The sequence below is a fragment of the Hippocampus guttulatus genome, chromosome 19 (assembly GCF_054856545.1).
Source record: "Hippocampus guttulatus isolate MCC_2025c chromosome 19, RoL_Hgut_1.0, whole genome shotgun sequence".
Classification (NCBI taxonomy): Eukaryota; Metazoa; Chordata; class Actinopteri; order Syngnathiformes; family Syngnathidae; genus Hippocampus; species Hippocampus guttulatus.
The window spans coordinates 4154907-4178666 of NC_141279.1; the positions used below are offsets into that span (position 1 = coordinate 4154907).

Sequence of the window (23760 nt, forward strand, 5' to 3'; positions counted from 1 at the left end):
ATTGACTTCCCCTTCCAACTCCTTTGAATAGTTCTGGTGTTTGTCCTCCATCAGTCAAACTCCTATCACTGAAGTGCATATTAAAAAGCATGTCACACTGTGAGGGATGGAACAAAGACACTGGAATGGGGAAGTTTCATTGAAGTGCAAAGTGTGATCCAAAAATGGGTAAATGGCTTAAAATGAACAGAGTGCATCTGTCTTGTGCAGGTTGTCTGACTGGTAGTGACGTGTTAACCCCCTCGATCACTACATCTTAAGTCTCAAATAGTTCTGTCTTTAAATGTATGCTGCATGTGCAGAGTCATTTTCTCAGGCTCAAAAATCATTTCTTCCCCTCTTCCCTACTGTTTTTCATTTCACAGCTAAGATCTTGTAGCACTTAACAGCCAGGGTTCCCATTCCGTCTCCCAATGTTGGTTGTCTTATGTTCATCTGAATGGGTTCTAAGTGGGACAATAAATTCCTTGTGTTGTATACTTGGCCAATAAATCAGATTCATATTCTGATCGAGAAACTGTTGGCATCATAGCCGTACCATATGACGTATTGCATCAGGAAACAACCACGTTACGAATGAATTTTGACGTTCAAAACAGAATAATTCCAATTCAAAGCAACTTTGAGGCTGGCGCGCTAACTTAGTCACCCACCGTGCCGCCGCACCTATGTGCTGTTTATATAAAAATAGATACACATTGAACACACATCACGTATATTTGAATTTTTTTATTTTATTTTAGTATCGATATTTTTCTTTTTTTTAAGGAAAGTCATGTCGTGGCCTATGCTTGATCAGCATCCACGGACCCTCTATTGACCAGCTGCCACGATAAAGTAAAGTGTAGACACCTGAAAAATCAGTTCCAAAGATTTGTATGTTGCTACTTTTCACCCCCCCCCCCCCCCCCCCCCGCCCCTTCAGATGCAGCTGTGTGCACCTGGTGCTAATAAGAGCCAATTAGCACCAGCTGTCAGCTGCTATAAGAGCTCTTGCGTCCTGTCCTTGTCACAACTGTCACTGCAGAGATGGCTGCTCTTTGGCTCCTGCTTCTTCTGGTGCATGCGGTCTGGATCGACAGAGGTAATTTTTTTTTTCTTCTTTAAGTGGTCAACATTTAAGAAAAAAAAAATGCACACAAGTTTGTATTTAAAATGTTAATGTTTGAGTCTCCAAATGTGAAAGTGAGTGCTTTGTTTTCCAGCTACACAAGATGTATACGATGTTGGGCTTGGACAGAGACGTGTGTCGGGTAAGAACATTGATTATGTCATCAATTATTTTATTTTTGTGAGAATAAGACTTGTTTTGTTTGCTCCAGATGTGTCTTCCAATGATGTTTCGCTGGATGAGGCTTTTGAACTTCTCCAGGCTTGGAATTCTGTGCTGAAGCTAAAAAGTAAAGGTGAGGAAAAATGGGAGTCTTTTTGTGAAAGCTGGACCAAATTACTTCAATCTTTATGCGGGGGCACTTGTCTTGCGTCTTTGAGACTCTTAATCCGAAAAGGGATCATGGTGTAAAATAACCACTGATAAGCGGAGTGTTTAGTGAAAACCAATTGGAAGTTGTCATTGACAAAGCAAGATGGCTGTCCTATGACTTCATCCATGAGGGGCCACTGTGAGTCCACCGCAGATTTTTAGACATCTGTAAGGTAATATGGATGTGCATCCAGGAGCCTCTGCTCTGTTTTTAAGAGATAACTTGCGATCTAGCTAAATTTCTGCCGCGGAAGGAGTCAGTGGTGGAAGATAATCTGTGTTGAGGATATTGGAAGTCAATATTCGCAACATGACAAATTACGATAGGTTTGGCTTTTGTGTGGGGCTTGAGCAATATTTGGACTGACTGGGACCTTATGATTGAGGTGAAATGTCCTGAAACGCACGTGAATGCCTCAGGCAAAAGTCTGAATCAAAAGATTTGTACAAGTAATAATGACAAAACTTTGAAGGGAGCATTTTCTCAACTGCATTAAAATTGGTTCATAACTTGAATAAATTAACAGCCTAAATACCAGTCTTCATTTGCCAACGTGGATGGACACAGATTTTTGTTCCTTTTGCCATCTAGTGGAAGCATATTTTAATAGTTCTAAATGTGGTTGGAGATCCATATAGTCCCTTAATTTGGCTGAATGGCCATCGTTTTGTAAATTTGAAGTGGCAGCCAGAGATGACTCGATGAGCGCAGACCACCCAAGCCACAGCATGAGCGCCGACCACCACAGCATGAGCGCTGACCGCCACAACATGACCAGCCACATGAGTGCCGACCACCAGCCCAGCCACATGAGTGCCGACCACCACCCCAGCCACAGCATGAGCGCCGACCACCACCCCAGCCACAACATGAGCGCCGACCACCCCAGCCACAGCATGAGCGCCGACCACCCCAGCCACAGCATGAGCGCCGACCGCCACAACAATAGTGCCAACCACAGCATGAGCGCCGACGACCCCAGCCACAACATGAGTGCCGACCGCCACAGCATGAGTGCCGACCACCCCAGCCACAGCATGAGTGCCGACCACCCCAGCCACAGCATGAGTGCCGACCACAACAATAGTGCCGACTACCCCAGCCACAACATGAGCGCCGACCGCCACAGCATGAGTGCCGACCACAACAATGGTGCCAACCATAGCATGAGTGCCGACTACCCCAGCCACAGCATGAGCGCCGACCACGGCATGAGCGCTGACTACCCCAGCCACAGCATGAGTGCCGACCACCACCCCAGCCACAACAATAGTGCCAACCACAGCATGAGCGCCGACTACTCCAGCCACAACATGAGCGCCGACCGCCACAGCATGAGCGCCGACCGCCACAGCATGAGCGCTGACTACCCCAGCCACAACAATAGTGCCAACCACAGCATGAGTGGCGACTACCCCAGTCACGGCATGAGCGCCGACCGCCACAGCATGAGCGCAGACTACCCCAGCCACAGCATGAGCGCCGACCACCACCCCAGCCACAACAATAGTGTCAACCACAGCATGAGCGCCGACCACCACCCCAGCCACAACAATAGTGCCAACCACAGCATGAGTGCCGACTACCCCAGTCACGGCATGAGCACCGACCGCCACAGCATGAGCGCAGACTACCCCAGCCACAGCATGAGCGCCGACCACCACCCCAGCCACAATAATAGTGCCAACCACAGCATGAGCGCAGACTACCCCAGCCACAGCATGAGCGCCGACCACCACCCCAGCCACAACAATAGTGCCAACCACAGCATGAGTGCCGACTACCCCAGTCACGGCATGAGCGCAGACCACCACCCCAGCCACAACAATAGTGCCAACCACAGCATGAGCGCCGACTACCCCAGTCACGGCATGAGCGCAGACTACCCCAGCCACAGCATGAGCGCCGACCACAACAATAGTGCCAACCACAGCATGAGCGCAGACTACTCCAGCCACAGCATGAGCGCCGACCACAACAATAGTGTCAGCCACAGCATGAGCGCCGACCACCACCCCAGCCACAACAATAGTGTCAACCACAGCATGAGTGCCGACTACCCCAGTCACGGCATGAGCGCCGACCACCACAGCATGAGCGCAGACTACCCCAGCCACAGCATGAGCGCCGACCACAACAATAGTGCCAACCACAGCATGAGCGCAGACTACCCCAGCCACAGCATGAGCGCCGACCACCACCCCAGCCACAACAATAGTGTCAACCACAGCATGAGTGCCGACTACCCCAGTCACGGCATGAGCGCCGACCGCCACAGCATGAGCGCAGACTACCCCAGCCACAGCATGAGCGCCGACCACCACCCCAGCCACAATAGTGTCAACCACAGCATGAGCGCAGACTACCCCAGCCACAGCATGAGTGCCGACCACATGACCAGCCACAGCATGAGCGCCAACCACCCCAACCACAGCATGAGCACAGACTACCCCAGCCACAGCATGAGTGCCGACCACCACCCCAGCCACAATATGAGCGCCGACTACCCCAGCCACAGCATGAGTGCCGACCACAACATGACCAGCCACAACAATAGTGCCAACCACAGCATGAGTGCCGACCACCACCCCAACCACAACATGAGTGCTGACCACAACATGAGTGCCGACCACCCCAACCACAGCATGAGCGCCCTGAGCCAGCAGTTGAACCACTTGAGTGATAGTCTCAACCTGGGCTACCAGAATGACGGCATGGACGATGACTTTGTGGTAGTCGACATCTGAAGTGCACAGTTGTTTCAATGGCCGCAGCATGATTTGAAAAAGGCATGCAAGTGCCCAAATGTAATGACTGTCTGAGGGAATAAAGAATTTAACTTGGAATTATCTGCATTAATTTTTTTTTAAATAGCAATGTGTACACTAAAAATATACAGGTGTGTGGAAAACATTTCCGAAAATCTGTTAGTCGTTTCAAAGCGGAGTGCTGTGCGCATCACCCACTAAAAATATTCTAATCTGCTGGGTACACAACCTTAAATTGTATCTGATAAAATTGGGCATTTAAGAGTTTGTTTTATTCTGCATGGGGTGCTCGGATAACACTGCCCCCACCCCCACAAGATTGTATTCCACCACTGGTCAAGAATCCAGTCCTCCAAGGGACTCGCTTGACTTGACAAATGCAGAGAAGTGTTCAAGATACAGTACGTATTCCAATATTTATTTGGATTGTGGTTTCAACGTCGATATACCAAAGGAATTTTACTATGATGGACTCTTGTTTTATTAAAACGCTAATTCTGGGCTCCCTATTTTGATTTGAGAGTAGTACTACTATATTTGGCAACCTGTGGGGGGGAAAAAAATATCCATTTGGACCTGATCTCTTCAGCGCTCCCAATTGAACATATTTTCTTGGGCCACTGTGAATCATGGGCCTTGAAAATCATTACTCACGCCACCTCTCGGTGTGCCTGGACACAATTATTCTTACTGTGTCTTAAAAACGATTCTGCTGTGACGATATTCAGTGTGTAAAATGGTCGGATGAATTTCCTTTGCTCATTTTGGCATGTTGTCCAAATAGAGATCATGTAAAAGCCATCATGATTTTGTGCTGGCTTTATGGTTCATACAATTTATTGCATGGCAGAAGGTAAAGTAAAATAAATCCAGCTGTGCAGCTTTTTTAAACACTGCACAAAACGTCACGGCTTTCTGCAAATGTATCAAATTTATGTTCAACTAAAATACAGCCGGAGTTCACAAATTTGTGATTAAATTAATCTGTGATCATTATTTCAATACTCATATTTTATATTTTTATTTGCTGTGATATAATGTAAGACAGGTGCTTTGGCTCAACAAAAGTTGGGGAAAAAAAACTGAATTCAACTAAACAAAAGACGGATTTATTCTTTTTAAATTGCAATAGCTGTTTTTGATGAATTATGATTTTGTGTATTACCTACAGATGACAATCACATGAATGAGCTCAGCTCACGATATAAACCTGTTAGCGTCCACAACCAGATCTTCCCAATATGTCTCAAACTAGCTAGCTAAGGAGTGGTGTACTGTCTAAAAGAACCACAGTCATTATTGTTAGTTTTTATTTCATCTATGCAAAGAACCAGCAATGTCCTCGTACAAAAAAAAAAAAAAAAAATCTACAAACAATACTGAAGCAAGAAAGAAAATTTCTAACTAATCCAATTTCAAGATTCCACAAAAAATATTCAATTGATTTCCCCAAAAAGTTCTGGATGTGGAGTCCCTCGTTCCTCAAACGATGCGGCGGGAGAGATCAATCTGTGGTGGTGCGCCGGTACCAGAAACGGGCCCTGAAGTCATCGCTGCAAGTCATGAAACCGGGATTGGTGGGCGAGTGGACAATGCAGCGGACGATGTTGTTGTGACCCAGAGACAGCAGGTTTTTCCTTTCCGCTGTACGCGAATCCCAGCAGCACAGGCTGATGGTTCGCTCATCAGGTAGGAGAACATAGTCCTCTGTGTGGTTGAACACACCCTGCGTACGATGCATTTGACGGCCGCTCAGACCCGCGCCTGCAACGGCAAGCACATTAGAGATGTTTCGCCTCCCCAAAATGCAATAGAAAAAAAGGGGTGGGGGGGGGGATGTGATTAATGCACCTTCTCCCCTGAGGCAGGATTTTTGCATTTCCAAAATTTGAATTGCGATCAACACATGCAAGGAAAGAAAGGAAGACCAAGTGTCAACTTCACCTGTGTATTTCACCAGCATTCGGCCTGTTGATATTTCCCACAATTTTACCACTGAATCTTTCCCGCTGGAAAGGATGTACTTGGAATTTTTGGTAAAGATGGCTGAGCAGACCTCCGCTCCATCGTGAGCTTTGTCAAAGGTAGTCACGCAGCGATTGGAGACACCATCCCACAGTTTAATGCTGCCGTCCTTGCTGCAGCTGACGTAGCTGTTGGCCGTCGGGTTGTAACTCACGCCGCTGATCGTGTCTGTGTGCTGGTCCACAGGGTTGCAGGACACAAAACACTGAAAGGTGTTGACGTCATAAAGACGCAGGGTTGGGTGCTGTGTCCCAACTATAAGGAAATCTCCAGATGGATGAAAAGAGATGGAACGCAGCATTTCTGCCTCCTAAAGGGGAGAATGATTTCGATTCACCAAATTGGAGGCATGCAAAAATAACAAAAGAAATCCTTGTGTGCAATATCTGACCTGTACATATTTAAATGCTCGTTTTGCAGATGGCTTTGAGTAGTCAAAAAGTTTGAGGGTGTAATCCCTTGAGCCGGACGCAAGGATCTGTTCAGTTGGGTGGAAGGCCAGACAGGTGACTTCATCGACGTGGTCGTACAGTGTTCGAATCACTGGGTGATTTTCCATGTTTTGCTGAGCTGTCTCGTTCATCATAATCTGTCCAAAATATACATATGAATAATAATTGTTTAGACTTTCTTAACACAGACCAACTTGTGCGACCTGTCTTACCTCAATTGGCATCGCACTCTTGGCCAGCATACGCTCAGTGTCCAGGATCTTAATCGAAGCATCAGCGGAGCCTGTGGCGATGAGCTGGCCATCCCGACTATATGTCGCAACGCGACAGGGTCCCTTATGAGAGGTAACATAGCACGTCTCATACTCGGATGCCTCTGGAGACATTGTCTGGACATCAGCGTCAAATTCTAGATCAATTCCCACACCAGGCGCTACTGTATCAGAGCGCCCAATAGCATACTGCACAGCACTGTCATCGTTCTCCATACCTGTGACACAAACGGGATAGTTGGTAATTAGCTCACATGCATACAAATGATTTATTACTTCCTACAAAAAACACATATCTCAAGCTTACCAATTTTTACCAGCTGGACAAGCTGTTCAGATGGTGACACCACATTTGGAGGTTTGACTTCATTGACTAAACTGTTGGCAATGTTGGTGTATCCATCGTAGAGCAGCTGGCTTATGATGAGTTTATACAGATGCTGCCGATCTTTCAATGTTGGTTTGGGACGATACATCTTCTGCCACAGACGAATTCAGGGGCCGAAAACGGACGTGACGAAAAGCGGACTTAAAACAAACACTGTTTAGAAAACGATCAACTGTTTAGTGGAATTAGTGCGTTTTTTTTCATGCACAAAAACAATTCTAAAATGAACGAATACCTGAACGTTGTGTTAACTGTGCAGCTTGGTGAATTCAGACAGTGCGAAACACTTTCTATTTGCGACCGATACTTGTAAAATGAAATCGCCAAAGTCACTGAATGCGTGGTAACCTCTAATTACTTTTTACTTCGAAGCGGAAATAATTTTTTGTCACTAAAACATAAAAATGCATCACACCTTTGCATTACTCTTTATAGCACACTAGCGTAGTTGGCGACACTGTAATTTCTTCTTCTTTGGTTATTTCCGGCATCTTGATGTATTACTGCCATCTACTGGTGTACGACGTTACAGAATTCTATTTTTGACTATATTCCTGACTTGAAACCACAACAATCGGGTGTATGTTGAAAATACGTTGTTTGTAGAACATCATAATCAGTAGTTGACATTTTAAAAAGTATACTGAGACAGTAATAAAATGAAAATATTTTATTGTGGTGCCATGTGCATTAAACTTTGATTATTTTCATGTAGTTTTTTTAAAGATCAAATTGTTTACAGATATACACTAGCCACAATGAAGACAATGTAATTGTAATATTTTATATAGATAAACACTGTAGCTCGTGGGATCATATTCAAATTCATTTAATGCATGATATTGTCAAAATACACATTTCCTGTATCTGATGTGGTTGGCTTCTTCAAAATGTACCCCCCCCCCCACACCCACATTTTTATTGAGAAATTGTCCATGATGATCAAGCCCATGCCACCTGAAGCATATTCTCCACAGTCAGCAGTTTTTCTCTGGGTTTTCCAGTTGATTCACCCCTCTTCACCTCCACACTGTCAATCTTTTCCCAATCCGAGAAGGTCACAGGCTTCACTCCTTGGAGACGATAAAACAATGCACTTTGAGCAATTAATTAGTAGGGAAAGGCAGATTTAAAAAAAATCTGTTTTCATCTTGTATCACAACTATGAAATCAATGCAGGTACCTCTTTGCTCAAGTAGAGTTCTAATACTTTGTGCCCCAGACTTAGCAGCAGACATGTCCAAGTTCCCCGAGTCCAAGTCTTCCATTAGGGATCGTGCAGTGTCAAAGCTATTATTCATAGTGGTGGCGATCACACCTGTTGGGCCTGTCTTAAGCCACCCGCTACAATAAAGACCTAGAATGAAGGAACAGTGCAGATAAATATTTCCTTATATTGGATTCTGGTTTGATTGGTGCTGCTTTTTTTTTTTTCTTTTGTAGGTACCTGGAGCTTGTTGAACACGGCCCATTTGGTTCGGGACTATCGCTTTACCAGAGTCAAACGGCACCGATGCGTCAATGAGGAGGCTCTTGTAGCCAATGCTGCTAATGACAAGGCCACAGGTCACATCCTCTACCTCGTCAGTGAGCACCGCACGAGCAGCCTCACCTGAACCCTGTTGACATGCAGGCAGACAAAATCAAATTCAACATGTTCATTTAGCACCTAATGTGTCAAAATCGACCTCCAGTTTGTTGACTGCCAATCGGATGGCGGCTGCCTTGGTGCCGTCGGGATTGGGAAGAACCATGGCAGGGCTTCGGAAGAATCGAAGTCCCCAACTACGCGAGGCTTTGCTTCTTCTTTCCTGTTCGTCCTTTGCTGGAGGCTCGACGGCTGCCTTGAACATCAACTCCGTGAGACGTTTTCTCGGTCTGGGTAAGTCTGAAACAGCAAAGGCACATGTGCTGACACTTCTTTTGGACATCATCACTTTGTCGTACAAAATATCAGAAAATGGCCTTTGAAATGTAAATGTTTATGTGGGGATACATCCCAGAAGCACGCATGACAGGTGATATATAGAGACTAAATTGAAAAAAGAAAAAGTAAATAGCAGACTAAGGGGTACAAAATGAGTGGTTCATGTCATTTGCACATTTGGATTGTGCATTAAATAAAAAACAATGTTGCACATCCTTAATACAAGCCATAGCAGGAAAACAAATGCAACGTATTTACACGTGTTAAAGTTGAGACAGGGAGGGGTGCGAATCACACCAACAGATCTTCATTTCCTGCCGTGGTGTGTGCAAGTTGCGCAAATGATCAGACCAACCCACACGCCATCCTTCAGCCCTGTTGTTATTTCTCTGGCAAGGTCAGTGGAACGAGGACACCGGTGGTAAACGACTTCTCTTTCTTATATAAACAAGAAAGAAACGCAGAATACGAGACTGGTTGCCTTTATTGCTGAAGGTTTAGAGGAAAGTCTTTAAACAATGTGTAAACAAATATACCCACCGGGAGAAAAAACATGGTGAAATTAATATGGCATTGACATCGCCAATCAAATTTATTGACTTAGCAAGTATCAAAAAAAAAAGCCTGAAATAGAGCATAATGAAAGGAACGAGCGAAACTGTATAATAAAAATAAGTAAAAATTAAGCAGAAATTGAGCCCATGAAATTATTTCAATGTCTTCTCACCTGGAAGAGCCTGAGCGACGCCCTCAAAATCGGCTTGCACCAGCTCGGGTCTGGTGCCTGGTAGCTTCACCATTTCTCGAAGCTCCTGTATTCATGATCATAAAATACGCAGGATGATTTGAATCGAGCTTCTTATATTTCTTTGACTATGATGATTTTTTTTTCTTCTTATTTCTATTTTCTGGCAGTCAAGATGTCTTCTGGCGACATGCTGCCCCTCACAGGTCAAAGTTGGCACTGCGACAGACTATGAGCATGAATCAGGTATTTATTTTTCTTCCCCAGCTGCCGGGGCTCTCATATTCTAAAAAAAATAATAAATCGGTTAAGATGTTGAAAATCGGTATGTGTTTAACCTATTTTCCTATAAGTATGACTTGTGACGGACATTTAAAGAGACCTGAACCTTGGTTAATTGTTAAAAAGAAACAAAGTGCCATGTATGGTGATACTGGAGTTCATTTTTCGCAACGGTGCTTTCGCCCAAAAAAAAAAAAAAAAAAAAACATCGGAAGCCTTTTTACCAACAGCTTGTGAAGTATGCTGAAATCTTGCATGATATCATAGAGGGAAATTATGACAGTTCCAACTCCTGACATTTAAGGTTACATCTTTCTCGATGGTGACCTTACAGCATACACGGGTAGTGACTTGATTCATATTATTTCAGTACCAGCCAATTCTGGACCAAGTCTGAAAAGACGTTTAAAAACGTCTTTGGGAGTGAATGAGTTAAAAAAAAAAAAGTCATCCTCTGTTGTTGCCATCGTGATATGATCCTCACACACCTTGATAGTGCACGCAACCTGCATGGGTCCTCTCCTGCCGACGATAAGCACCCTGCGGACCTTGCTCTCCGTCAAAGCTTCGAGGGCAGGCTGAGTGATGTCGGTCTTCTGCAAATGAACAGTTTTGAGATTTTTGTCAACAACAAGAAAACTGGGGGACAAACTATTGTTGGTAACTTAATCGGGTGCTTATCATGGAGCAGTACAATTTGTGGCCAAATAAGTGCCTTCACATCTCATCATACGGTCAACACGAATGCAATCCGAGCCATCCACGTACCTTTAAAATGTCAGTAGGTGACAATAATATTCGCGCTATGTCCAAAGCCACGTTTCCCTGTCCCAAAATGACTGCTGTGTCACAATTCAGGTCGGGGCTGAGCTGCATGGGAGAAGAAAATGGCTTACGAATTGATACCTGAGGATACAGAAGGAGAGGAAAGGAGCTTCATGAAGAGACGTACCTCTCGACAGCTTGGGACGCCATTGTACCAGCCCACAAAATCTTTGGCGGAGTACACACCGGCCAAATCTTCTCCAGGTATCCCCATCCTCCTGTTTCCCTCTGCGCCGTAACTCTTATGATAACATACACGAGACGTTGAGGAAAAGCACACTTGCTCAAAGCTAGTTTGGAACGTAAGCTCCTTACTAGTATTACTGCATGGTACGCTTCTTGAAGCTCTTGAACGCTCACATCCTTCCCGACGTTCACGTTTCCGTAGAAATTACAGCGTGCATGTTTGGCTGTCTGTGTGAATGTTTTGATGACGTTCTGAAGAAAAATAGAAAGCGATAAATCAGCGTTCATGTTTCCCGTACACATAACTTGCTTCATTGTAACTAATGTAGCAGACTTTTGGGATAGCCATTTTAAACTCAACGAGCCCTGCTATCGTGTCAAAGCCAAAAGTTAAGCGGAGCTGCAATGATTTTGTCGGACGCACAGATTAGCATCAGCTAACATTTTAGCTTCTGATAACTGTCGAAGCTGCCCCGGGTCGTCACGGCAACAAAATCCAGACTTGCCATTGGCCCGGCCCAGAAATATGTCGGGCTATCCTTGAGGTGCGTTTTGACCAAATCGTGTCACAGACAATAATCTGCAATGTATCATTTTCTTTACCTTCACTTCTGGATGATCAGGAGCAACACCGAATCTGACAAGGCCAAAAGGAACGGGTAGTTGCTCGTAAATGTCCACCTCAACATCTTGACGGCCCTGGCAGGAAAATGAAATATCTAATCATACAATAACTTTAAAAAAAAAGTATTGGGCCATACTTGCCATCAGATTTTTTTCTTGACATATTTGTGATGCTTAAATGTTTCATTTGATCAACTGAAAACAGTCACAAAAAGTGTGCCCCACCGACTGACACTTAACACATTCATACTGGGTGGTAGACATGGGCTAAAATCACAAGTCAAGACATTTACCTTGCTGCTTTCTCAAATGACATGTCTGGTAAATTTATTCTGAGAGCGTTTGAGATTTTGCACGTCTGACGTCAAGTGCACTACTGTATTTACTTTGATCAAGTGCTGTGCTGTGTAGAATCCTGCTGGGCCACTGCCAACAACACACACCTTTGGCCTGCATGAGGAAAATGTTGCATCTCCTATCGGCAATAAAAAATAAATGCCTTGTCACACTTTATAGTTCACAAAAATGCTCAGAAATGGACAGCAGTCGAGCTTGAAAGCTAATAATCAACTTTGACGTTTCATGCGCTTACTTTACAGAGCGAAATATTTTTGATCATATGCAGTTCTAGAATAAAAGTGACTCACCGCGTCGATTTATCCATCTACTTCTTCTCCACGTCCACAATGTGACACCGCTAAACAGCTTTCTAAAGGCAGGCATCTTGGATGTTCTTATCGAGAGCTAAATGATGTGACTGTAGAACAAGTGTTCCAAGTCGGCAGCTCCTCATAGCAGTCCCAAAATGATTGGGACCGAGAGCAAAAGCCAAGGGCCCCCCCCAAAAAGAAAAAATATTGCTCGGTTTCCTCAACTAGACCTGGTTACCGATGAAGACACAGTGCAGTGACACGTTTTAATGAAACATTTATTAACTTGGTCGCATTATGGAAGCAGCATCTTATTTCATCGGTCTTCACGGTGTACCACCAAAAGCAGTCCGACAGAAAAACAAATACAAGGGCAAATGTTCCCCCAGGATGATTTTAATGAAATATTATAATGAAAATTACAAATTACAATGAAAACAAAAACATTTGAGGAAAAAGATTTTAAACTCTTCTGGAGTTAGCGGTCCCGCGTGTACGTTGATTGTACAACGTAATAAATACGATGTAATACATTTTTAAAAAACTCTCAATTAAAATTGTAAATATTCATTTAAATGCAAAATATTTATATTTACGGTAGAATGTTGATTAATTAAATTACGATTTTTTAAATCGTACTTATCAGTTTTCTTTTGAATGATCATACTGCTCATTTTAAGCGTGAAATAAAATTTTAGATTAATGCACACATAAAATTAATTTCGGAAATTGTATATTTTTGTTATATATATCTATATATATGTGTGTGTGTGTGTGTGTGTACTGTCAGATACACAACCTTTTAACATTGATAACACACTTTCATGATTAAATAATCATTGTGATATGTATGTCAGGATGCTTCTTTCTTTTCTAGTTTAATTTATAAATATCTTCCAATAAATTTGGGGTTCACCAGCAAGATCTCAACATTTTTCATTAAACGTGGTCTGCTGTTACACTTGTTTGAGTAGAATAAGAAAAGAATACTTGCCCTGGTAAATCACATGTTAAAATATCACATGTATCACACGTATCAGTCAGGATGTGGTAGCTTAAACATATTCAGGACTGCAAAACAGAAGGAAGACAAAGAAATGTGTTGACACATTTGCAGAGCATGCTTCTTTGTGCAAGATGCAGAACGACCTACTGGTAACCTCAAGTGCCTGTTCCCCTAAGGCTTCCAAAATAATTTATGTATCTGATGTCTACAGCATTTTCAATGTATGGATAATTTTGCTGCCTGTGTTGCGGTTGATGATGTATCCTGTTAGTTGCGGTTACTCTTGAACTTCTCCTCAGTCTCAAGTGCTTTTTAAACTGCAGGAACATAAAGAAAACGCATCCAGTTGAAACTGCATTATCATAATGCAAACAACCAAAACATACGATCATAATTCTACTTACTTTGTATCTGCGTCTCATCATCACTGCTCCTGCTCCCACTGTGACAGTTAATACTGCTACAGTTAAAACAATCAAGGTGGTATCCAAGTCATTGCTGCATTGTTTGACGTCTGTAAAGGGAAAAGTGTTGGATTTGTTCACTTCAATCAACGAACTAATGATTGTTTTTCAAACTGGTCGTACCTCTGAAAATGAGAAGGGTCTCATTGCTGACAAGGTTTTGCTCTGTGAAATCATCCAATCTGAAGAAGACCCATTTGCAGTAATACAAGCCAGTGTCTTCTAGCTGCAGTGGAGAAATCTTGATTGTGAAGCCAAGGCCTTTTATCATGTGGCGGAAAGGGGTTATATGAATTCGACCCTCGAATTCTGCAGCTGTGGTGTTCTTGGTTAAAGAACCTTTGTGCAAGGACAGGTACAGCACATTTTTTTGGCCGTGGAAAGGTCTGTTGAGATACACTCCCACTGGATCGGATAACGTGGTGGAACATGTTATCTCAGAGGAGTCGAGACTTGCGACTGACGTGTGTGAAGGATCCTGTAAAACTGCTAGAGAGAGATTCATTTTTAAATGTATTTATTGATTTTTCAACTTCAAGTTTAGGCAACAATGAGACAATTCCCAGCATCCCTGTTATGAGGCCACCGTGGGCAAAATCGGATGGGAGGGGCCAACGTGACAGGCCGTGGTTGCCATGGAATGACGGGGTATGATTTTCTGTCCAAATATTTGCCACAGCCGTGACATCAAGGAAAACCTAAAACTAACAGAACATAACAGGGTGCGTCAAAACTTGGCAGGTGGTCTATAGTGAGACGGGGAAGCATTCCATGGCACCTCACACTCGTGGCCTACATCTCTTCTTACGGCTAAACCAAAGTGTTTAATTTACCTACAGCGCCAATCGTGGCGTGCTCATTTATAAATGTTGAATGTCGCGTGAGAACGAGACTAAAAGTTCATTTCAAGAACTGTTTTCCCAAAATGAGATAAAAGCCAAATTTCATCATGATCAATGTTGCCCCTGCTTTTATCGAACCTGTTTCGAGACTCTGCCAATGAATTTCTAAAACTGGTTGAATGATATTTTCCCTCAGAGAATCACAATGTATTTACTGCATTTTGGAAAAGAGGTCATCATTTATTCAAGCATCCGGTGTAGACATCAATTCATCTTATTTGTGCTTGACTAAGAAAAGAATGACCCAAAACCACAATACAACACAACCCATCTGAAGTCAAATACAGTCCGCAATGAATGAAGAAAAATTTAAGAGATAATGTTATTTAAATTCATGCTCTATGAAAATAAATCTATAACTTGCTGGAAAATTAATATCAATTTTTTGGGCTAAACATATTTGCTTTTCCTCACCTGACCAGGTGTTCACCTCAGAGGCAAGACAGAGCAATCCAAGCACAAAGCTCCACCAGTGAGCTTTCATCTTTGCGACGACGGCTGCGTGTCGACTTGGACCAAGCAACCAGAAAGACAAACCGACTCGACTTTCACACCAACGCTTAAATGGAGGTATGAGGTTTACAAAGGAAATGCGTATCGCACACATCTCCTATCTTTCAACTCCTCGGCGCATATGCTGCAATTTTTTTCATTTTCTTGAATGATTTCCAGATCAAATATACACATTCATCGCATTTAAAAAAAACAACACTAACAAATAATTTGGCAAAGGTATGACTAACTCGGGGTTTAACCAAACTGCATTTAGGGAATGCCAGTGTAGAGTTGATAATTAATTGAAAATGACAAAAACGCTCACCTATGTGACTTTTTTTTTTTAAGTGCTCAAAAAAAAAAGATACTTGTCATAGTACTGGCATAATGGGGTCATGAAACTGTTGCATAGTTCTCCTTCTAACACTGCTGCTGTATGTTTTCTGCAAAGACAACAAATATACATGTAAGCGTCATTTTGGACTGACTGAGTTGGTTAAAAAGTTTTGGTGTGCCATCAGTATCCACAACATCAGCTCATTGGTTTCCATCGTGCTTAATGTTGTTTTAGTCGTCTTATTGTTTGGCAACAATTAGACCACATTCGCTACCTCACTTTCCAGATCCTTATGTGGACTAAAGTCTTTTTGTTTTGAACTTGTCCCTTGTTTCCAAAGCCTATACATTCGCCCTCCAGCGGACAATGGGGAAGAACTGCATCTGCTGAGTCCGGCTTTTGACTTGCTCAAAGGTATTGGATGGTCCCTAACTCATTCACTCCCAAAGACGTTTTTAAACGTCTTTTCAGACTTGGTCTAGAATTGGCTGGTACTGAATGAGTTAATTTATCCAAACAAGAACTGGGTCCCAAACATGTTTTCATGTTCCCTCATTCTCACCACTGCATGTGTGGTGTCTGTAAAGGGCTCTGACTCTGATTCTTGTACTGGGTGTGTAGTAACTTGCAGGTCGGCTGGGAATCCTGGCCCTGAAGCCAGTCTTGATAAAGCGTCTGCAGAGTCGGGTTGACCTCCGGGAGAGCGACAGGCAGGCTGCTGTAGACCTCCTCCATCTGCTGGAGCAGTTGTTTATCGACGCGGCCCGCTGTCTCATTCTCGGCTTGACCGCGGCCACTCAAGCACCCTGAAGGAGAAACATTAAGGGAGTGTTTCCTGATCTTTGTTTCCTTCCGTTTTCCAGTGGCAAGAAAGAAAAAAAAAAAAGGTGATTGATTATTTTGTGGTTTATTTTTTTAATCCAATACAAAAATGATGACAAGGAAAAAGAGAGCTGGGTTTAAATTTAGTTTATTACTTCGACATGCCGCGTCTCAGTGTTTCTTTTGTGTGTATTTGTGTTAATTTTGTATTTTGTCAGCCAAATTTAAGTATACCTCACACATTCATTGAAGCATGTTAACATTTGCTTTTTTTATTGAGTGTGACTGCTCAAGAAGCCACCGTTGGTAGTTAGTCCCTTTCAAAAAATTTTGGGGTGTTTGGGAAAGATTATTTGGATTGACATTATTTCCAAGGGGAAATAATGCTTTGGTTTTTGAACGAAAATGGAGTTTGAGGATAATTGGCATTCTATCCCAGTTGCATTGTTACCTCCTGGACAGGACAGCACCTCCACCAGTTGGTAAGGCACTCTTCCCTTCCTCATGCGGTGCACCAAAGTCTGGATGTTCCTGAAACCGTAAACGGCCGCAAACTGCAGCAACGTTTCGCCGTCTCGCTCTAGTGTCACCTCCTGAAAGTCACGGTTCCTACAAAACAAACGGAATAACCTTTTTTTGTGTTTTTTTGCGTGGAATGATAGCGGAGACCTCACTTGTGGCGTCGCAGCTCACCTGAGGGTCTTGTACGTGATCTCGTGGACGTCCAGGCCAAATAGCTCCTTGGCAGCATACTTGAACACATGTTCGAGAAAACCGTCGGAACCGCGCCCTTCGTGGCGAACCAGGGCCGTGTCTCCAGCTTCTCCAAGGCTGCAAAAGCAATTTTAAAAGTGACATTTTCTTTCTTCCTCCATTCATTTTCTATAACGCTTATTGTCATTCGGGTGGCGGATGAGGACTCTTCAATGGGACACTTTCTGTTTGTGTTGCAGGATAACAGACTCAACTTGACTTCTTGACCTGATGAATACACGGCACGTCCCTGCTGCTGGTCTCCAACAAGTTCATATTTCTTTTCAAAAATCAACACGATTGATCAGTTCCCACGTGAGTAATGTGGTATATCTTGCAAATTATTGACCTACCATAAAGTGTTGAAAACGGCTCGCTCTCTTTGACGATGCAATGTTAATGGCACAACAATCATGCTGTTTTCTTTGGTTTGCAGGAAACTGATTGTTTTGGAGATGAAAGGATTCTGCCACCCCCCACACACCAAAAACAAAACTAAAAAAGGAGCGGCCAATGACTCACACATGGTCCAACGGAAAAGAGTCCATATCCTCCGCGGACACCTTCTTCTGTTGCATCAGGTAGTAAATTTCCCCTGGAACATGACGCAAAATATCCTATGACTGAATTTGAATGCACGGACGAATCTCTCAAAATTAGATATAATAGTAGATTTACAAAAATGTTCCCAACTCTACTATCTTTGACAAAAATAAAATGATGAAACATCCCACTGAGTATCAAGGGATGGAAAGGACGGTAGGGGGTGATTTGTGGTATTTGCGGGACAATAAACAACAGTCCATGTGTCTTGGTTGTTGTGTGACTACCCAAACGCAATGGTCAACGTGACCTCTGGAACAAAAAGAATACTGTAACAGCAACTGGTGTTTTATTTGGCTCGCGCCGGCCCGCGTAACAGATAAGGAGGTATTGAAACCTGAGGTGAGGACACAGTCCACATCCCTGCTCTCCAGCAGACTGTTGTAAAACTCTTCTCGGACAGCCTCCAGTTTTTTGTCAAAGCAGGGAGCCACCACCATATGGTACACTTTATCCGCATTTAGCTTCTGTTGGCACATAGGGAGCGATTCGGCAGATTCAATTATTTTGTCCTCATTATATTATTATCATTGCACTCATTCACCTGCTGTTTAGAGAAGTAGTCTTTGACGAGACAGCCCATAATTTGCTGCGGAGACCTTGCTGTGCAGATGTGAGGTGTGACCAAACTCCCGAGGATACGCTCCGAATAGCGAATCCAGCCTGTAGTTCAGTGCAAAAGGGCACAACGCCAAAGTCATGAAGATTTTATTTGTTATTTTTTAAGGTGTTTTCAGTACAAGCGCAGCTCCATTCCAAATGCTCTGACTTAACCTGTCTAAAGTTAAACAAGGGAATGAATGCTCAAAAGCTCTTCTTCTCCCTGATGCTGAAGAAGGGAGTGGTGAAAGACAGGCTCTCTATCTATCCCCACCAGCACTGCACTCTTATCTGTCTCACTAAAAAAAGAGTTACATCGCAATTAATTTGAATCCCGTAGTAATGTTGGCGTCAATAGTTGAATTGGAGAAGTGACATTTGTATATTACACAGATTCATTTTAAACACAGGAACATACTTTTTTTTGTTAAATTAAAATCATTTTGATAGTTTCTTGTATAATATCAAATTGTTTTTGACCGGGTATTTCATTTTTCCCCCAACTTGTTGTAAGCCATAAATATGAAACATTTTTAAAAAAGCAATATTTTCGCCTGTATCACCGTTTTAATTGAATCGCCATAGCAGTAAAAAATAAGAAATAATTTTCCCCATGACGTTCAAGTTAGTTTTGGTGCGGCTGTCTATTGCAGATGCATAAGAACTCGCAGCCGGAGAGAGAAAAAGCAAATAAAAATCAAATTATTTTAATAGTCAGGGTTCACCGTAGATCATGAATGGAGGTGGAGAAGAGTTTTACCAGGGCAGGAAGAGGTGAACATGGGCAGTGCGTGGGAGTCGTGGTGCTTCCTCCGATACCTCTGAATAAACTCCTTTTGACTCTCTATGATGCTAAAGCCTGCTGCCAGAGTGGTATCAAACACAAACTGCACTCCTGCATGGAGAAGAGAATAATTGAGGAAGAAGGGGATACAAGGGAGAGACGAGTTAGCTAAAATGAACGACCTTTTTAAAAACTGTGTTCATAGATAGAGCGCACCGCATTATAAGGCGCATAGAATAGAAGCTTCAATAGTGGCTGCGGTTGCCTTATGCATCCACTAGATGGAGCTATGCTAAAGGGAATACTATACAAAAACAAGGTTAAGTGACATCTATTTCTCCATAAAATGTGAATATATTCATCATGTACGTGCCCTTGCAAATGTCTAGTTGGTAGTTAGCTCACCCAGGCTTTTGAGAAAACCGCAAAGTTTACCGGCGGCCTCAACGATATCCACGCCAAACTTGACGGCGAAAAACGGCAGCGATTGTGGACAAACTGATGCCACCAGAACCCTGTGCTTTGTCACATCACACTTCTGACAAGGAAAGAGAAATTTATTTCAAAAAGTGCACAAAAAATGCAAACGCTGATATAGGTACGAATATTTGGAGTGTACCTTGTTAAGAGCCAAAACCCGCTCCATCTCCTCCAAGTTCTGTTGAGATATTTTCAGGCTCTCCTCCTCAGACAGACAGCCATCGCAGGATAGACAAGCACTCAGCAACAACTGTGATCCCTCATTCTCCTGATGGAACAAAGGAAAAAAATATTTGAAGTCATCATCAGCAACCCAGGGTGGTTTCCAATTGAACTACTTAGAAATAAGACTTTACCTGTCCGTTGACTTGCTCTCCCTCTTGGTGTGAGCTAATTTCACCATCACTCTGTTTCTTGCTACACTGTGTGTCAAGCAATCAATCAAGATTTAGAATTGCATGATAAAAACTTGTAAACGTAGAAGAAAAAATCCGAGAGAAATCACCTGCTTGGTGCAGTTTTCACACTTTTCCTTGCGCCTCCCGATGCTGACCTCAGACATTTTGTTAATCAGTTATCTGTCAGTAGAGAGTGATGAATTCAGACGGCAGCATTTTCTAATCATTCCCACGTGGAATACTCCGTGAAAAAAAATGCATGTTTATTATGAGGAATGACCACAGTGTCTGTTTTTGTTTAACTTGACTCCACCCTCCTCAGACCGGGCCAACGTTCTATCACAAGCAGCCTGCTTATCACACGCACTGCAGAAGTATGCCGAAATTAATTTGTTAAATGAATTAGAGTTGCATACGCGCTACAAAGAAAGCCCTCAAAACCAAATACTGCACGGTAGTTTCAGTCTCGCATAACCTTCAAATACAACGCAGACTTATCACTGTGTGTGTAATTTAAGAGAACGACTGGAGGAGAGTAAAGTGAGATTTAAGAAACTCACCTGGGAGTGTATATATGGCAAAGCTCGGGTTCAGACTCTGTTAAAAGCAAAAGCGCCAGAAAAAAAACGAAGAGACGCATAGCACCATTGCACAAGGTCCAGCTGCAGCAATAGCAAAGGAGGGGAGCTCAACAAATCCTCAAGCACTGTGACTGAATGCTGCTACTACTAGAATTTGAGGGGAAAAGTCCGTATATGAGCGATCGCCGAGACTCCCCACGTAGTTCGAGGACGTTATTTCATAACTGTTTTAAAGGAATCGGCGTTTGTCAATCCCAATCCATTCATATCTATGTACAGTACACAACAGTAGCGCATGCGCACAACGCATAGCCCGGCCCGGAAGTGTGAAAACGAGATACAGTACAACATAAAAATATATATACTTTGTTCATAAAATATTATCCTTCCACCATTACAATATTGAAATAATGATCCCAAGAAACCATGATGTTTTTTTTAAGTGACAAAACACAAGTACAACGAACAACAAAATGTGCAGTCAAAAAGTAGGCATTTTATTTCACATATTACATATATACAGTACAATTTTCTATTTTTTTCTTTTTCTCTATTTATGAAGTTGTGTGCAATTTACTTCGGATTTGCTTTTATTTTTAATTCCAGCGGAAGCGAATCCATCCAATCAACCCACACCCCCATCCAGGAAGAAAGTGTCGGCCACAAAAACACGAGTCGAACTTCCTTATATGTTCAAAATCACACAACTTCTCTTTCCAAAATATTTGTAGAAAGGCCACCGATATCAATTTATATAAGGTAAGCTATCCGGCATTTTTGAGGCCGCAGCATCTTGTTGACTTACTAAAAACCTGTCTGCATGGATGTGATAATACTGTAGTCTGCTTTTTTTTGCACTATGCTTACTGCATTTATGTACACGTATTGTCAAAATTACTAGTATGTATATTGTACAATAATGTAAAATCGGTCTTATGAATTTTAGCAACAATATACTGTATCATTTATGTACACGTATTGTCAGAATAACAAAGTATGTATATTGTAAAATAATGTATAAATCTGTCTTATGAATTTTAGCAACAATATACTGTATCGTGGTGAAACTCTCGTGCTCTATGTTTAGATGGGATACATGGTAGTAGAGGAGCACAGCTCTACAATGCTGCACCTGAAGAGAAGCCCTGGCATCCGTTCCTGGTCTCTTTGTATCGGTACATATTTTTCATATTTGTATAGTGAAGTGAAATAAATGTTTTGTCAGTAAAAAAATTGCATAATTCTAATCATGCCTCCTTTTTCTTCAGGTATGGCATCCATTGGGTTGGCGGCTGCCTACTACAGCTCTGGTTTGCAATCTCAGTTTTACAGCATTGCCTGACAGATACAGTATATAAATATTTGACTTATGCTTTATTTTACATGTTTTCTACACAGATAGCATCTTGTGGAAGCTTTTCTATGTCACCGGCTGTCTATTTGTGGCCATTCAGAACATGGAAGAATGGGAGGAGGCGATGTTTGACAAAACTAACAATGTGATTCAACTCAAGACCATTAGCTTGTACGCTTTAATTCTGACGCTATGCAAAAGGGGGCAAGAGAAAGGTTAGTAACAGCAGAGAGGTTTAGCTATCCACTTGGGAGTGCACAAATCCAAAGTAAATATTCTTCCTTTCTCTATTCTCAAGTTGTTTTGGACTTGAGGCACCTGCATGATGTCTGCGTCCAAGAAGAAAAGGTCCGATATTTGGGAAAAGGCTACCTCGTGATGTTGCGTCTGGCTACGGGTTTCTCCTACCCACTGACTCAGAGTGCCACAATTGGGGGGCGAAGGTAGGTCCTTACTTGAAACACTCTCATACATTATACCTCTTACATTGAACACCCGTCAGGTCATACATATTGGGTAAGAGGCGGAGTACACCCAAGAGCGGCTACTCGTCAATGACAAACAATAGACAAGTAACCTCTAAGATCAAGGTTGAGGATCTTGAATTAACACAATCAACGCAAGTATGTTGTCGTTATGATAAACAATTGTGTAAAGTTGCATCAAAGCACGAGGAGATCTAATTTAATGCTCTACTCTTTTCCCTATGTGATACTCGTCAGCGACGTGGAGGCTATCGCTGCATTGCTCAAGCGCTTTTTGGGATTGGAGGAGCGGCGAGAGCAGAGAGAAATGACCGCACACGCAGAAGAGGTATCTGATTTTTTAGATGACAGCAGTGATTCCGAGGGTGAAGAAGAAAAACGTTGATTTCTACATGACATCATTTTTTTTTTAGATTACATTTTGGGATGGGGCCACTGCTAAAGCGCAATAGTGGCTGGGATTAGTATGATTCTTTCATTGCATGGTATGCCCAGTTACAAATTTTACGGACATGCATGTTTTTTTTTAATAGGCAGAATTTCAGTAGGGGGCTTTTCGGAAAAAAATATTTTACCGTATTGTAGTTTGGAAATATGCTGACTTTTTTCCCCTTTTCATTCAGAAACGGTGTAATGATCCAATTACGATAAGAAAGTACCCCAGATTACCGATTTACTGTGCCTTCCTACTGAACACTGGTATGCATCATGAAACTGAAAGGGCTCTTTGCAGTTGATTGGACCACACACATTTTGGTTGTTCGCACACACAGACACACACCTCTCAATCAGGATGACTTCTTATACGAGCAGTAGTCGCCAAAAGTAATTTGTTTGAATTTTGCCTGACTGCGGCTGGTCTTTAGTGAACCAAAGATGTTGTGTATTTTTGTCCATCAGTTTATTCTGAATCAGGATGGGATTGAAATCCAAACAAGTTACTTACGACCACTTGAAAATCTTTTTTATTTTTTTTCTACTGTTGGATTAGATTTGTGTTACCATTTTTTATATTTACGCTTTGTGGACTTGCGTTTTGTATTTAAAAAAAAAAACAAAAAAAACAAC

The 23760-nt window shown here is 42.6% G+C and overlaps 5 protein-coding genes across 9 annotated transcripts; 2 read left to right on the forward strand and 3 right to left on the reverse strand.

Moving 5' to 3' along the window:
• Window positions 1-2185: 2185 nt before the first annotated feature.
• LOC147189619 (uncharacterized) lies at window positions 2186-4231 on the forward strand. The gene has a single exon (XM_086099246.1). It carries the CDS (start codon window positions 2186-2188, stop codon window positions 4229-4231), a length of 2046 nt encoding a protein of 681 aa, XP_085955372.1.
• Window positions 4232-5529: 1298 nt separating this feature from the next.
• On the reverse strand, window positions 5530-7849 carry cstf1 (cleavage stimulation factor, 3' pre-RNA, subunit 1). 2 transcript variants are annotated; one of them, XM_086099535.1, is made up of 6 exons: window positions 7625-7849; window positions 7309-7480; window positions 6942-7219; window positions 6669-6866; window positions 6197-6587; window positions 5530-6016 (listed from the first exon to the last, which is right to left on the reverse strand). In XM_086099535.1, exons 2-6 carry the CDS (start codon window positions 7475-7477, stop codon window positions 5757-5759), a joined length of 1296 nt encoding a protein of 431 aa, XP_085955661.1. In that variant the 5' UTR covers window positions 7478-7480; window positions 7625-7849; the 3' UTR covers window positions 5530-5756. The 2 variants fall into 2 exon arrangements, with proteins under 2 accessions (XP_085955661.1, XP_085955660.1); XM_086099534.1 differs by having other exon boundaries at window positions 5532-6016; window positions 7309-7542.
• Window positions 7850-8044: 195 nt separating this feature from the next.
• Window positions 8045-16388, reverse strand: fdxr (ferredoxin reductase). Of its 3 annotated transcripts, none has more exons than XM_086137737.1 (15): window positions 15415-16388; window positions 14222-14584; window positions 14039-14148; window positions 12626-13951; window positions 12365-12453; window positions 11958-12053; window positions 11484-11606; window positions 11296-11409; window positions 11112-11213; window positions 10832-10939; window positions 10044-10128; window positions 9078-9277; window positions 8837-9008; window positions 8573-8746; window positions 8045-8462 (listed from the first exon to the last, which is right to left on the reverse strand). In XM_086137737.1, exons 4-15 carry the CDS (start codon window positions 12699-12701, stop codon window positions 8332-8334), a joined length of 1470 nt encoding a protein of 489 aa, XP_085993863.1. In that variant the 5' UTR covers window positions 12702-13951; window positions 14039-14148; window positions 14222-14584; window positions 15415-16388; the 3' UTR covers window positions 8045-8331. The 3 variants fall into 3 exon arrangements, with proteins under 3 accessions (XP_085993863.1, XP_085993864.1, XP_085993862.1); XM_086137738.1 differs by having other exon boundaries at window positions 12422-12453; window positions 14222-14587; XM_086137736.1 differs by having other exon boundaries at window positions 14222-14587.
• A 69-nt stretch (window positions 16389-16457) lies between these two features.
• cybc1 (cytochrome b-245 chaperone 1) lies at window positions 16458-23759 on the forward strand. Of its 2 annotated transcripts, XM_086137743.1 has the most exons (10): window positions 16458-16719; window positions 17317-17505; window positions 17608-17722; window positions 17844-17988; window positions 21460-21612; window positions 21941-22028; window positions 22122-22163; window positions 22252-22422; window positions 22506-22650; window positions 22930-23759. In XM_086137743.1, exons 4-10 carry the CDS (start codon window positions 17863-17865, stop codon window positions 23075-23077), a joined length of 873 nt encoding a protein of 290 aa, XP_085993869.1. In that variant the 5' UTR covers window positions 16458-16719; window positions 17317-17505; window positions 17608-17722; window positions 17844-17862; the 3' UTR covers window positions 23078-23759. The 2 variants fall into 2 exon arrangements, with proteins under 2 accessions (XP_085993869.1, XP_085993870.1); XM_086137744.1 differs by lacking the exons at window positions 16458-16719; window positions 17317-17505 and having other exon boundaries at window positions 17600-17722.
• On the reverse strand, window positions 18010-21158 carry LOC147189623 (nuclear prelamin A recognition factor-like). Its single transcript, XM_086137740.1, has 8 exons — window positions 20833-21158; window positions 20380-20452; window positions 20231-20296; window positions 20014-20142; window positions 19800-19932; window positions 19371-19505; window positions 18555-18673; window positions 18010-18477 (listed from the first exon to the last, which is right to left on the reverse strand). Exons 2-8 carry the CDS (start codon window positions 20434-20436, stop codon window positions 18148-18150), a joined length of 969 nt encoding a protein of 322 aa, XP_085993866.1. The 5' UTR covers window positions 20437-20452; window positions 20833-21158; the 3' UTR covers window positions 18010-18147.
• Window position 23760: the final 1 nt, after the last annotated feature.

Excerpts from the sequence above, each read along its gene's own strand:
- fdxr (XM_086137737.1), bottom strand. The coding sequence starts at position 12,701 with ATGCCTGCCTTTAGAAAGCTGTTTAGCGGTGTCACATTGTGGACGTGG. Across the intron at positions 10,940-11,111 it reads CACCTACTGACATTTTAAAG|AAGACCGACATCACTCAGCC; the intron begins GTACGTGGATGG and ends GTTCATTTGCAG. Across the intron at positions 9,278-10,043 it reads CGTCGCTCAGGCTCTTCCAG|ACTTACCCAGACCGAGAAAA; the intron begins GTGAGAAGACAT and ends TTGCTGTTTCAG.
- LOC147189623 (XM_086137740.1), bottom strand. The coding sequence starts at position 20,436 with ATGTCTGAGGTCAGCATCGGGAGGCGCAAGGAAAAGTGTGAAAACTGC. Across the intron at positions 19,506-19,799 it reads CGGTTTTCTCAAAAGCCTGG|GAGTGCAGTTTGTGTTTGAT; the intron begins GTGAGCTAACTA and ends TTCTCCATGCAG. Across the intron at positions 18,478-18,554 it reads ACTACTTCTCTAAACAGCAG|AAGCTAAATGCGGATAAAGT; the intron begins GTGAATGAGTGC and ends ATGTGCCAACAG.
- cybc1 (XM_086137743.1), top strand. The coding sequence starts at position 17,863 with ATGAAAGGATTCTGCCACCCCCCACACACCAAAAACAAAACTAAAAAA. Across the intron at positions 22,164-22,251 it reads GGCTGCCTACTACAGCTCTG|ATAGCATCTTGTGGAAGCTT; the intron begins GTTTGCAATCTC and ends TTTTCTACACAG. Across the intron at positions 22,423-22,505 it reads CAAAAGGGGGCAAGAGAAAG|TTGTTTTGGACTTGAGGCAC; the intron begins GTTAGTAACAGC and ends TCTATTCTCAAG.
- cstf1 (XM_086099535.1), bottom strand. The coding sequence starts at position 7,477 with ATGTATCGTCCCAAACCAACATTGAAAGATCGGCAGCATCTGTATAAA. Across the intron at positions 6,867-6,941 it reads AGAGTGCGATGCCAATTGAG|ATTATGATGAACGAGACAGC; the intron begins GTAAGACAGGTC and ends TATTTTGGACAG. Across the intron at positions 6,588-6,668 it reads GAGCATTTAAATATGTACAG|GAGGCAGAAATGCTGCGTTC; the intron begins GTCAGATATTGC and ends TCTCCCCTTTAG.
- LOC147189619 (XM_086099246.1), top strand. The coding sequence starts at position 2,186 with ATGAGCGCAGACCACCCAAGCCACAGCATGAGCGCCGACCACCACAGC.